General features: G+C 40.6%; 1 protein-coding gene across 1 annotated transcript in view; it reads left to right on the forward strand.

Annotated features, from left to right (window-relative positions):
* Positions 1-560: 560 nt before the first annotated feature.
* Positions 561-13,059, forward strand: part of LOC125691706 (microsomal triglyceride transfer protein) — a 28,098-nt gene continuing 15,599 nt past the window's right edge. Inside the window, exons 1-7 of the mRNA XM_048941335.1 lie at positions 561-765; positions 5,382-5,569; positions 6,033-6,176; positions 8,158-8,265; positions 9,012-9,128; positions 10,187-10,326; positions 11,196-11,346. Coding sequence (XP_048797292.1) covers positions 705-765; positions 5,382-5,569; positions 6,033-6,176; positions 8,158-8,265; positions 9,012-9,128; positions 10,187-10,326; positions 11,196-11,346 — 909 coding nt within the window. The 5' untranslated portion in view covers positions 561-704. The remainder of the gene's footprint in view (positions 766-5,381; positions 5,570-6,032; positions 6,177-8,157; positions 8,266-9,011; positions 9,129-10,186; positions 10,327-11,195; positions 11,347-13,059) is intronic.

The raw sequence follows: 13,059 nt of genomic DNA on the forward strand, positions 1-13,059 counted from the left end.
TGGGTGAAAAAAGAAGGGCCTGGTTTGCCTTGTTCAGGATGAAGACAGAGTGGCTGGCTTGTTTCATCTTTTCAATCTCTAATCTGCTGCAATGAAGTAATATAGGGGCTGCTAAAAAAGAGTTTCTTTTGTACAATATAAAAGCCAAGGAACTGATATTGCACATCAGTCTCCTTAGCAGAGCATCATTTCCTTTTTTTTTTTTTTAATGGCACTGATAAATCCCTTGTACTTCTGCTCCCAGACCCTTACAAAGCGTCTGCTTCTGTGATTGCCTATACAGTTGATACATGAAGTTGCAGAGCAATAGTGAGAAATTCAGCCTCTGGCAGCAGCACACCTTTGTTCAAGCAGAATAGTGGAGGGAGCTCCTGGTTCTGCCAGGTCTGGAAGCTGCCTCCACTGCTCAGCAATGTGGCTGCATGGGCATTCAAAAATGAAAGCTGAGGTAATCAATAAAATGGGTAAAAACCTCCAGTTACCCTAGTTCTTAATAATTAACTGGAAGTCCTTCCATGAACTTAGTACCTGAGTGTGGAATTTGGAATCTGACCCTTACTACATCTAGATAAACACACTGGCTGGTGCGGCAGCTCCCTCTGCAAGCGCTGCTCCATTGTCAGCAGGTCGCTTCTTGGAGGCTCTCTTCCTTCTTGGAGGCTTTCGCACTTCATGCTGCAGTCAGGAGCTCGGGGCAGTCCAGCATGATTGTTCTCACCGTGCTGTTCCTTTGCATCATTTCCACATATTCAGCCTCTGTTAAAGGTAGGTCAGCCAAGGCGTAACTTTCTACAGATGCGTGAACATCTTTACTCCGCTGTACCTGAGTACTGCCAAACACCTTTGTTAATTACAAAGGTTTTTAGGTGCTGGTGACATTCATGTCAGCACAAGGGAGGCAAGAGGTGATGTCTTCAGGTGCGCACGGGCAGTGGTGCAAGCCAGGAAACTGCGGATCTTGACCTTGCTTAGTCGAGACGCGCTGTGGGGCGCCAGCCGGAGGGGGACTGTTAAGTTAGACACACAGAAGTGCTCCAGTGGAGCAGAGCCAGGAACTGCTCTGAGCTGTCCAAGTTTCATCTTCTAAGCAGTTGACTCAGCTACCACTGAAGTCAGTAGCAAGCATCCCATTAATTTCATTGGGAGCTTGGTCTGCAATAAGTCACGGAAACCTGGGTGTTTGCATGGGCCCATGGAGCAGGGCTTTACTCAGGTGTCCTGCATAAAGGTCAAGGACATGAAAATTGGAAACTGTCTGCTCTAGTAGCACCAGTGTATTGAAAGAGGAAAAGGGCCTTTTGGTGGCCGTTTGATGACAATCTGACATTAATCTTACAGGAGCAGCAATCTTACAGCATTAGCCAACATCTGTTCTTTCAATTGAATGAGAATGTCCTCCACAGGGAGAGGAGAGAAGGAGGGGAGCACTTAGCTGCAAGTTAAACTGTTAAAAAGGTGGGAGAAGTAATCCTATCAGGCACCGTGTCTGGGAAAGCATAGAGCAGCAACCTTCTGCCTGCCTCCATACCCTTTTAGGACAGGAATTATAAAACAAAGAAGTTCGCAGGTGGTTCCTTTTGCAGTAGAAAACTCTCACTACACTGTCAAGTGACATTAATGGCTTCGTACTGATGGGCCACACATCTGGTGCCTGCTCTTCCCAGCTTCTTGTAACATCAACTAACCAACACTTATCGATATGAAGTTCTGTTTGTCACTTTGCATTCCCAGTCCAGGGAGCAAGCGTTTGTTCACTAGTTTGCCCTCCATTCAGTTCTGCAAGTTCTCGTCTATGTCCTGTGCAGAGAAACTGAGAGCTGAACTACTGGCCTGAAGGCCACTTAATGCCTCTGTGATAGTGCTCAGATTAGGATAGAGTGTTTTTGCCTTTCTGTGCATTGACCTTTTAGAAACACTAAAGGAATATTCTTTCAAATCAGCTAGATCAGCACACATGAAACTTTCCTACTGCTGTTCCAGTTCCAATTTTCAAGTAAATGGATGGCATTTGCTTTTTGAAGATATCCAATATCAGAAACAGTGGCAAATATAATTTATGAAGGTAGAGCCAGCTAGTAGTTAGAGACACACATGCTGTGCATGCCGTATGTATTAATAAACGGCACAGGACTTGACAGCTGTCTCTACTCATGCAGTGTAACCTTCTGTATTATACAGTATCATGATTTAATTATAGAATTGGCATGTTACCCTTAATGACAGACACTTAACGTTACTAGTCAAACTATGTGTTATGCACTCCACCTTGAAAGCATGCACTTCTGACCCCCAAGACAGTGTGGCAGAATGCAGCCTTTATGTCCGCTCCTCCTCCCTCCTCCAGCAGTGAGATATTTGCCATCAGCAGAAATGCAAATGGCTGTAAGGGCTGCAAGGATCACAGTCCTGCTTTAATAGAAAGGGGAAAAGCCTCTGAAGGCAGTATGGATGTTTGTTTTGTTAAGATTTACATCAGAAAGCTGTAGCAATATACCTTCTTAAATAGAACCAGTGTTTTTCTCATGAAAGATAGCATGAGTATTTAGTAATGCTATTTTTAAATGCTGGTTCTGGGCAGTGACGATGCATCTCTGTCCCTCGGGCACAATTTTACTCTTTGCCTCTCAAAATGACCACTCTGTCCAGTTGTCTTTTCTGGATTCCACATTTCCACCAGGATAACTGCTGACTCCTCGGGGTTGCCTTCAATACTGCCACGATCCACACTGGCTCATGCTTTTTAATCAGTGAAATTGGTCTTGCAACTGAATGCACCTTCTGCCCAGGGTCCTCCAGCACTGTCTGCATATGGAAGGGTGGAAGCTTTCAGAACCTAGTATTGTTCTAGCTCCCAGAAAAACACTGGTACTATTTAAGAAGGAATATCGCTACAGCTTTCTGTCACTTTTCTGTGCAGCTTGCAAGAAACTGCCTACCTGTATCCTTTGCTCAGCTCTTTTCTTCAGGAGGGAACAGCGTATTTATAAATAGGGACAAGCAACTGCTGAAAGAGAGGAAGAAAGAAGAACTGAATCAAAAAGAAAAAAGGATCAGTGAGGTGAACTGTGGAGAGAAGCAAACGGATATGTGAAAGTTACCTTTAATTGCAAAATGAGAGGGAGAAAAGCGTAAACACCCACCATAACTAATTAGACTTATGTCTCTCAGCACCTGGATCAATTTTCTTGGACATGCTTCTCCCCCACCCTTTATGCTTAGATAAGACTGTGTCATCCTCTGCCTTTAGAAAGCACCTAGCAGGTTGCGCTTGTCAACCTCAGTCAATACTAAATCACCAGCATTGCCATTTCTGCTGCCTGCAAAGGACATTTCAAAGCAGGAAGCAGCCTGCTCAGAGCTGCTGCAAGGAAGCAGGGCTGTTCCTGAGCTGCCATCCCCTGCACATACCTCTGCTCCCAAAGGCAACGTGGTTTCAGAGGTCTTAGGAGTGGGCAAAGGGTGAAAGGAGAACACTAGGAAATGGCACAGCATTCTGAAGGAAGGTTTCTATACATCTTTTTCTCTTTAAGCAGACCCCCCAGAAATGCAACAGAGATTCGTGCCAGCCTTAATGCTTTAGCCTCCCAGCAAAATCAGTAGCCGTAGCTTTGAGGTTAAAGATGCAAACAGGCTGTTTCCCTTTGGATTGCCAAACTTACTGTGCCACATCTCTGGCTGTCATAAATCCTCAGGCAGTTTAGGTCAAAGCTAACCTTGACATACTGCTGTGAGGTCAGTGGGAATGGGGCATAGAAGTGAGCAAAACCATAGAAATAATGCTTTTTGGACTGAGCACTGCAGAATGTTGGATCCATACTGTCTACCTGCCAGGGACTTAAAATCTGACAGTGGAATAAGAAAATATTTTGGTTTTCCTTTTTACTGACACGGTGATTTGAAACTTACTTAGCAGAGTCAGATAAAACACTGAGGATCATGACACAAATCAAGATAGCCTGCTTATTCTCTGCAAGGGACTTTGAACACACTGATTATTTGCAGCACACTTGACAATTTGAGCAAGGTGCTGTGGTGAATTTTTCTTCCTTTTTTTTTTTTTTTTTCTCTGTGCTTGTCCTAAGACTGAGATGCAGCTCCCTGAGGATAACACTTAGCTTTTCTTTGATTAATTGTGTTGCAAAGCTTTTGTTTCTTCTTGGTACCTACTGAACACCATAAAGAAATTCTTGCTGGTTTCAGAGGTGCAGCATTCGGGTGCAAGAGGCTAGTTCTGCGACATTTACAGATAACACCTAAGGTCACTGTATGTGTATTTGCTTTGCAGATGTAACGGCACTTTGTGTACAGCCAGCTTCTATTTCATTCCCTTCCCTCTACAAACTGAGTTCATCAGTTTGTCCTGTGTGGAAGAGACCTTTGTAGCCATCCACAGCAGAGGCAGAGCCCCTGAAAACGGTGAAAAAGAGTATCTGATATACCTTATTTAGCACAATTTTTGAAGGGTGTTGAAGAAGAAATTGATTTTCCTTAGCCATATTCTTGGCACACAGTCTCAATGCCTAAGCCTCGAGGCTAATGTTGTAGTGCTACATGTTCCTCACAGAGCTGTGCATGAGAGAAGAGAAAATAAGATAAGAAAAGATGTGGACACAGGACACTATAAGTAATTTTAGAAAGAAAAGAAAAATAAGACATTTGCTTGCTGCAAATTTCATTTACACTAACAGCACTGAAACTGAATCCCTGGGGAACAGCTTCTCCAATTTGTTGCTAATGCAGGTGCACATTAGGCATACAACTTGCATTTATGCTGGATTTTGGCTTTTTATATCCCTTAAAATACATCAGTTAACTACAGAATCACAGCTACAGGCATAAAAATTTATTTTAAAGAAAAAGGTATTAACTGTATCTAAACAATATATTTTTCCCTTGTCTTCATTACATTATTATCATCCCTGGGCAAACCTGTCAACTGAAAGATTCCCATTAAATGTGCTAGGGGTGTGGAGAGCAATTTCTATTGACTCCAACAAGTGATTTCAGTACATTTCAAATTGTAAACACACAGATTGCACGAATAATTAAGACATTTTGATTTACAAGTAATTTTGCATTCATTTCTTATGATAACATAGCCAACATAAAGAGCCTGATCCTCTTTTACCTATATAAGCGTAAAGCTAAACCAAAGGATTTTGTGAATATTCTTACCTTGTATACATAAAATTAGTGTCAATTAAAAAAAAAAGAAACAACTGTTCTGGTGGGACGATCTCTAAGCAAGGGGATCAAAATCCCCCATAGTCTTTTGTTGATAATTGCATTTTAAATTATTGTAAGGATGTTTATTAAACAGAATTCAGATGTCATTATGTACTAGTCATTTCTAAAACAATTTTGTTTTCCTTTTCAAACAGGGCACACTACTGGACCAAGCTTAAGTAATGATAGATTATATAAATTTGCTTACACTGCTGAAGTCTATGTTGATCGGGCTAAAGCATCCCTGCAGAAAAGTGCAGGCTACCGGTTGTCTGCTGGTGTAGATGTCAACATCTTATGGAGAAATCCTGAAAATGATGATGACCAGTTGATCAAAGTTATGGTAATCAACGCCATTACATAACTTAGAACATGCCTAACCTTTCCTGCCTTTATCTAATTGTTAATCTCATCTTGGAGAACTTGTTTGCAGAAGATGAGCTAAATCTTTTATTCTCCCGTGTTCTCATCAACTAAAAGCAGCTTCTGCATTTAGCTGTTTCTTGTAGAGTAAGACTTCACAAGAATGTATCTAGCTTCCAAAGCCAGAACTTCAGAAACTTCACAAACTTCTCCTGTGTTCTGAAATTGCTTCAAACAGCTTCTGTAACTTCAAACAGCTTTTGTACAAGCACCCATGTGAGGGGCAATACGCTGAAATCTTCAGATCTAGCTATGAATCATTACATTTGCAATTATAGACTGGTTTTGGTGTTTAGGTTTGAAGCAATTCACTTTATTCAGCCTACCCTAGGCCAATACTAGTCTGTTCTCTACATGAATTTTCTCTGCTTTTACTTTGCTAGATAAGAAATGTCCAAGTAGAAAATGTGAATGAACGTCCATCTGATAAAAACATCTTCAAAGGAAAAAGCACGGAGAAAATCATCGGCAAAAAATATCTGGAAGCTCTACAGAGGCCCATGGTGCTTGAGTTAGCCCGCGGAAAAGTAAGACCTTGTCTTTCAAAGTTCATATGCAAACGCTGAGGACACCTGGGGCAAAGCTTTTGTTACAGACTTGCAGAATGTAATGACTCACTGTCCTCTCAGTGCTCTTGACATGCCCCCGTGTCCTATGCTTCTGTACAAAGTAGAGTCATTTGAAACATACTGTAATTCACCTGCAGAAGAGGCCCTTGAAGCCTAAGCCTCTTGTGCATTGAGAACACTGTATGTATGTAAGTAAACGGTATTTTGGCCACAGATATGTGGGTAATACACAGATATATACACAGTTGCTGTGCAGGTTTTTTGTTACTGACTTCTCTGAGGCCAGGATTTTATCCAAGTCCTGAAGACAGAAATGGTAATACAACATGCAAAGAGGGAGGTAGTACCAAGTCTGTGAGGAGTGGTGTTAATTTCTTTAAACCTTTAACAGATATCTTAGCCTGACTGCTTTACCCACTCTCTGCTTGCTTACTGACTTCATTGTCACCTGCAATTTCAATGTTCCCAAATTAGTGAGCTCGATTCTGAAAGAAATACAACCACTCATGTCTCTCTGCTAGGAAACCCACTCCGAAGATAAAGGAAAAGAGTGTGTGCAAGTGCGCTTCGGCTGATGCCTGGGCTTTACAGCCTGCCCTGGAAGAGCACTGAAGCAGACTCTCCTTGCAGGAGTGCCCAAATTAAATTGCAATTCTCAGCATTCCAGCCCGGTCCAGAAGGAGAATCATGTAAACCATCCCCGCATTTTTTTTCCTGTGGAACCATTCCCTTGTCTCCTTGCACTCTGGGCAGTGAGATTCAAGGTTTGAGCAACAGCTCCTCTTGCCAGCTCTCTATGCTCCTCCACCCTCCTGTTGCTGGTGGCCTGGAGCGTTAAGTCAACAGTCCTGCTCTCCCCTCCGCAGCCTGAGTCACTGGGATGTTGGTAGAGGGGCAGTGAGAAAGCAGGAAGGCTTGATGCTCCCATTTGCTTTTGTGAAGCACAGTGAGGGCTGTGACACTCTATCCCAACAGGATCTTTACCTCTTGCTGTAAATAGTTCACTGAGTACATATTCTGGCCACTAGCTCAGCCTGCTGCATTGCAGCTGCTATCAAGTCTAAGTAACTTTCAGAATCAGCCTTGTCATCAGTTTTACACAGCAGAAACATAAACAGGAAAGCACTGGCTCCCAGCTATACACATCCCTGCAGGAGGGCTGAGGTGTCCAAAGAGCACAGTTACAGTACATCTGCTCTCAGAGCATTGCAAATATATGGGGAGAAGCAGTTATTTGCTAAAACTGAGATATAGTATTAAAAACATGGGATTTTTGTCAATAATAGGGACTGTACACTCTTTTAGTGATTTTTCTGTGCTGTGATACTTTCATCCCTGGCACAGTGATTTCACTTTCCAGGGTTGCCCTGAGATAACATGCTGACTTGACTTACAGTTCCTGAAAAAGTGCACTTTTAAAGTACCTTGAATGCAAAGTGGAGGTGCAAAGTCTTTTGTTGCCAAAGGGGAGGGTCAGGCACAACAGTTGATCCCTGAGGATCAAAGGTTGTGATGTGTTTGACACGTCATTTAAGTGATTCTATGATTTATCTATGATTCATTCTGTTCTTCTGCAGCCTGTGATTAAAGTGCAGCAGATATTGTATGCAGGCGAGGAGGGATTATCTGAGCTTAATGAAGAAAAATGAGTAACTTTTAAAACTATATAGCATTTTCCACATTAATTCCAATTTTTCACTTAAATGGCCAGAAAGATGTTCACAGCACTGAACCTGTATGTAGGTACAGCTGAAGGCTTAAAAAAACTTTGTACTCTTATTACCAGGTTCTGTAACCTCTGCTTCACCACAACAACAGGCCCAAATTCAGCTTCCCAAACGGAAGAAGTGAAGATGTTGTTTCTTTAAATGGAAAGGGTTTGAACGTTTTATTTCTCATTTAACTGCATTTGTTACATACTTGTTTTTTATTCCTACAGGTCCAAAACTTCTACTCATATGAAAATGAACCTGGTTTTACTCAAAATCTTAAGAGAGGTCTGGCTAGCCTTTTCCAGCTGCAGTTGCACTCTGGTAGTGTTCGTGAGGTACTGTGCTATATCTGGCATGATAATCATTAGGGAAACAGACAGAGCTCATTCTGATCTAAAAAGCAGTGCTGAGGCTCCAACTGGCTTCAGGGGGGATGAAGTGTGGCAGAAATCAGCCCTTTGACTGTTTTTGAGGTTGGAGATGAAAAGACAATCTGGTGATGCAAGCGAAGTCGCTGCAAGTAGCTTAAAGAATTGATTAAATCCTTTTGATTTTAAGTATGCTTCTCAATTTAGTAGAATGTGGACGGAAAACAACTTAAACAGTCAATGGATTCCTGAGTTCAATTCAATGGAGAAGCTGATTTTAAGTGGAACCAAGTATCCATACAAAGTTTGCAGTGGTTTAGCCACAACCATTCAACCTACTCTACATAGACAAATTTCGCATTTCTCAATATGGACAAAGTTGAAATTTAACTCAAATTCATGAGTACAATGTCAGCTGCCAATTTTTTTCCTAACTTACTGTTTAAACTAACACTTTTCTTCATAGCCATCTAATGGAAAGCACACCTGTCTACTCAATACGGGTAGTTAGAAACAACGATACAAAGAAAAACAAAAAAAAGTAGTCTTTATTTACATTCAAAACTGAGACATAAGCTCAGACCCAAACAGCACAGCATCTCGTGTGTGAGATGCCAACAGTGTAGAAAATTGTTCATTTTTGGAAGGAGTTCTGGAGTCCAAAAAATAAGTTCAGGAAATTGTCCTAATCTAACTCTTTTTTTTTCTCCAAGGTGGACATATCTGGGAAATGCAATGTTACTTACCAAGTGCAGCAAAATCAAGTGACTAAAATAAAAGCTCTGGACTCCTGTGAAATAGAAAAAACAGGGTTTACCAGCCATAACCAGGTACAATTTCTTCAATAAGATAAAATCTGTTCTGCCTATTTTAAATATATCCTTATTAGCTATTACCCATATTTTCAAAAGGCTTTTCTTGGCACTACTGAAAACGAATTCTACATATACATTTGGGGTACATTTGGGAACAAGTTTCATATGTAATACCCACGCAGAGAAAGGAAAGTGATTCTCTTGCTCAAACCACCTTGGCTCAGTTGGTATTGAGTCCAGCAAACACGTTCACATGATTTTTGGACAAACAGTGATAACTGTAACCCTTTTCACAGCTGCTACATCATAGCATTCAGCTTACACAATAAATGCTGCCCCACATCCTGGCTCCTGAGTGGACTCCTGCTGTGTGTGGGGGGGAGTAATTCCAGCTGTAACGTAGATGTGCTGCCAAGGTGCCTGAAGCCCTACTGTGGCCTTAATGATCAGTGATTGCCTTTCTGCAGAGGTTACTACTGAGTACAAGCTGAACACGTGCTGAAGACATTGGCATTCTGTGTGTCAGAAGCTAACCCTCCTCAGCTCAGAAAAATCTAGAAGTAGCATATGCTCTGTTTATAAACTAGCTTAACACAGTGACGGAATTCCTGATTTTCACACTTGCCATGGAGACTTCTAATAGTTTACAAACACATCAAACAAAGCTACTAATTGTGCTCCCTGGATGTGAATATGGCAATCTCATTGATAAGTGATTTTCCTAGGAAGGCTTCTGATCTTTTTTGACGTATATTTTCAACTAAAGGTATTGCTGGGCATTTTCCCAGCCACAGTCTGTTTCACAGCTTCCTACCCTCCACCCTTTTTCTTTCTCATATTGAATTTGAAACAAATGGTGACAAAATGAGTGGCTTGTGGCAGAGGGAATTTGTGAAAACCTGGGAGTTCCTTGTTTGCAGTATTAGCTTGAAATGTCATCAACCCATGTGCACCTAGCTCATCTTGCTATATTTCATCATGTACTTTGCTGTCATTTGGAACTGTGAGAACTTCTCCTAGTCTGCTGTTTATTTACCAGCCTTCCTTCTGGTTTATTTTTTAATCACTTTCAGATTTTAGATGTCAGCACAAAAGCCACATCTGCCACAATTTATGCGCTGGAAGACAGTTTCATTAAATCCATTAAGGCGGAAGAGAATTTCGTTTTCCTTCTGAATTCCCGACGAAAAACAGGTGCCAAAATAGTTTCAAAGTAAGTTGGGAAATTTGACTGTCATTGGTGGTAATAGGATTTATGGTTCAAGTCAGGTTGCATATGTTTGTCTCACAGCTTTAAGATCTAAGGCTCTGAACTCTCTGGGTAGAATTTAGATCTCTTTTGTCTTCTTATGGTACCTAGTCCGACTTTGATTAAAGGCTCTCCCATACTGCAGATAACAAATAATGGCACCCATAAGAAATGAATTAAACCAGTGAAACTGGCCAAAACACTTTTAAAAACACATTACTTCTGTGGGAGTTCTGTTCCTGCATCCTCTTACTGCTAAGAAATACTCCAGGTGGATCTTCATTTCTATTATGTGAAAGTTCATAAGGATAGGAAAATAAGTCTGCATAGAAAGGAAGCAGTAGAGAAAGCTAGATCCATGTCTGATTCCAGATTCTAAAACACTGAAAGTTTGGAGCTAGTCATATAAGAGAAATTACTCAGGTACCTCCTTAGCATTATGCTATCAAAAACAAACAAAGAAAAAAGCCCAAAAACATTCAAAACCCCTCTTTTCAGATCTTGTTGTGAACAAATATAGGAAATGTTTCAGTAATGTGTATTAATCTGTATGGTTTACCAGAAACTATAGATCCATGCTTCAGAAAGTTTGTTGTTCAGGTATTTTATGGCACATTCCTTTAGCAGGAATCCTACCAGTATTAGATATTTCTGTTACCTTAAAAAAGCCATAGACTTTACACGACTTGATCATTTTAAAGTGAGTCTGAAAACTCGTGTCCTGTATTTTTGGTCTGTGAAGACTTCTGTTTGTTCATTTCCTCTGCACAAGATTTCTGCGTTTCTTCAAAATGTTTAAGTTCTAATGGTGTTTTCAATGTATGGATGCACAGGCAGAGACTGGAACTGCAATCAGTAGAAGCTGGCCCTGGACTGATTGCTGGGAAGCATGTTGCTGGTGTTATCAAGACTTTGGACTCCAGTTACGTTTCCTTGCCACTAGTAGCAGAGACAGTCAAATCTGAATCCAAGAAACGTCCTTCAGTAAGTAAATATGAACTCGTAGGATGTCAAGGTGGTTAGTTGAGCAGAACAAGAGGGAAACAGAAGTTTCTGTCCAAGTAGTCCACTAGAAGAGGTACCCAGGGCAGGGAGCACTGTAGTGATGCAATGGCACTCCACCACGTGAGGGTATTTCAATAACTACCTCTAAAAATATCAGCCTTTTCGCTATCTTTCAAAGATTAAGTGCAGTGTTTCTCAGACTACTAGGATGTGCAACACTCTTCTGTTCTATTTTATCTTTGCCAAACTTGAGCTGGCAGAAACTTTTTTCCTCTGGTTAATGGGGTGGGAAATGACTACAAAGATGGAAGACCAGTGTTCATAGATAATTCACTGCTCCTAGAAATTGAAGGTAGCCAGTCATTCCTTAGGCCGGGAATAAATCTGCCTATTTTAACTGCTTGACCCTAAAGTAAGGCTTTTATTTAAAAGAATTTACAGGCGCTTTATAAATATTTTCATATTTAAAAAAATATACTAGGGCTTTAGTATTCTTGGCAAGTTGAATACTCTTCTCATCTTTATCAGCATGAAAAAAAAAAGCTAACAAAAAAGCAACCAAACTAAACTCCCAATTTTTTCATACCTAAACATTTAAATCTACAGAAAGCTTCGTACTTCAAGAACCTACTTTTAATGCATCATCTTTTGTTTTACTGAAATACATAAATTATTAAATCATATCATGACTTGTTTCAGTGATGGTTAGCAAACGGTTTTGATGCTATTATCATTGTGGAATGAGTTTAGGAGTGAATGGGAGTACTGAATTAAAGACTGTCAATTTTTGATATGCAAGATAAGGCTTTATTCAGCGCATATAATGTTGATCCTCGATTCCTTGTGAGAGCAAAAACCTTACTATATTGGAACTAGCTATTTGTGAGTAAAATTGCACTGCAAGAATTTATCTTGTCTAAAGCTAGCAGAGTCGTAGAGAAGATTAAAAAATAGATCAGTGAAAATGAAATAGTAAATGATGCTGCATGCGTGCTGAAGCAGTTCTGAGATGGGAACATCATGGGGTCTTAAACGGAACAGGGACAGGTGCTCTTCCCCAGATTCTGCCCATCAGGGTTTGTGCTGTCCAATTTGTCACTTGGAACTCTGTTTGTCATAATGATTATAGAGATAATTTCCAGACCGAGATAATAAACAGAGGGTATAATTCCAGACCACTGCCTGAGGACTGAGCTATAAACCTAATGGCACGATGAGAATTAAGTCTTGCTTTCTCACTGTGTTTTACAGTAACTGCTATGAAAAGATGGGGTCTATAAACAGAACGCTGTATCCAAAGCAGCAACATAACATTTGGTACTTATATATCATAGTATACATTAATGCCATGTTGACATGACATGTCCTGCAGATTTATGTTTTCACTGCCATTTTCAAATCGTAACAAGTCTTGTCTCTAGTTATATGAATTTAGTAAAATAGCCATTACTATCCCCATTGCACAGGTGGCAGCGCCAACTTCTGTGAGATTAATACCAACATCTCCATTTAAGTTTAGACCTAGATTTAAATGTAGACTTCATCATAAAGCATGCTCTTTTCAGAAGAGTTCACAGCTCCTAAAAATTTCTTTATGCTCATGGTTCCTACGAGAAACAGGTGCTTGCCCTTTCTGCAATGGAGATTATTTTTGTTCTGTGTTGTGTTGACAACCTTTGAAAAATTTGGCTT

The sequence above is a fragment of the Lagopus muta genome, chromosome 4 (genome assembly GCF_023343835.1).
Source record: "Lagopus muta isolate bLagMut1 chromosome 4, bLagMut1 primary, whole genome shotgun sequence".
Classification (NCBI taxonomy): domain Eukaryota; kingdom Metazoa; phylum Chordata; class Aves; order Galliformes; family Phasianidae; genus Lagopus; species Lagopus muta.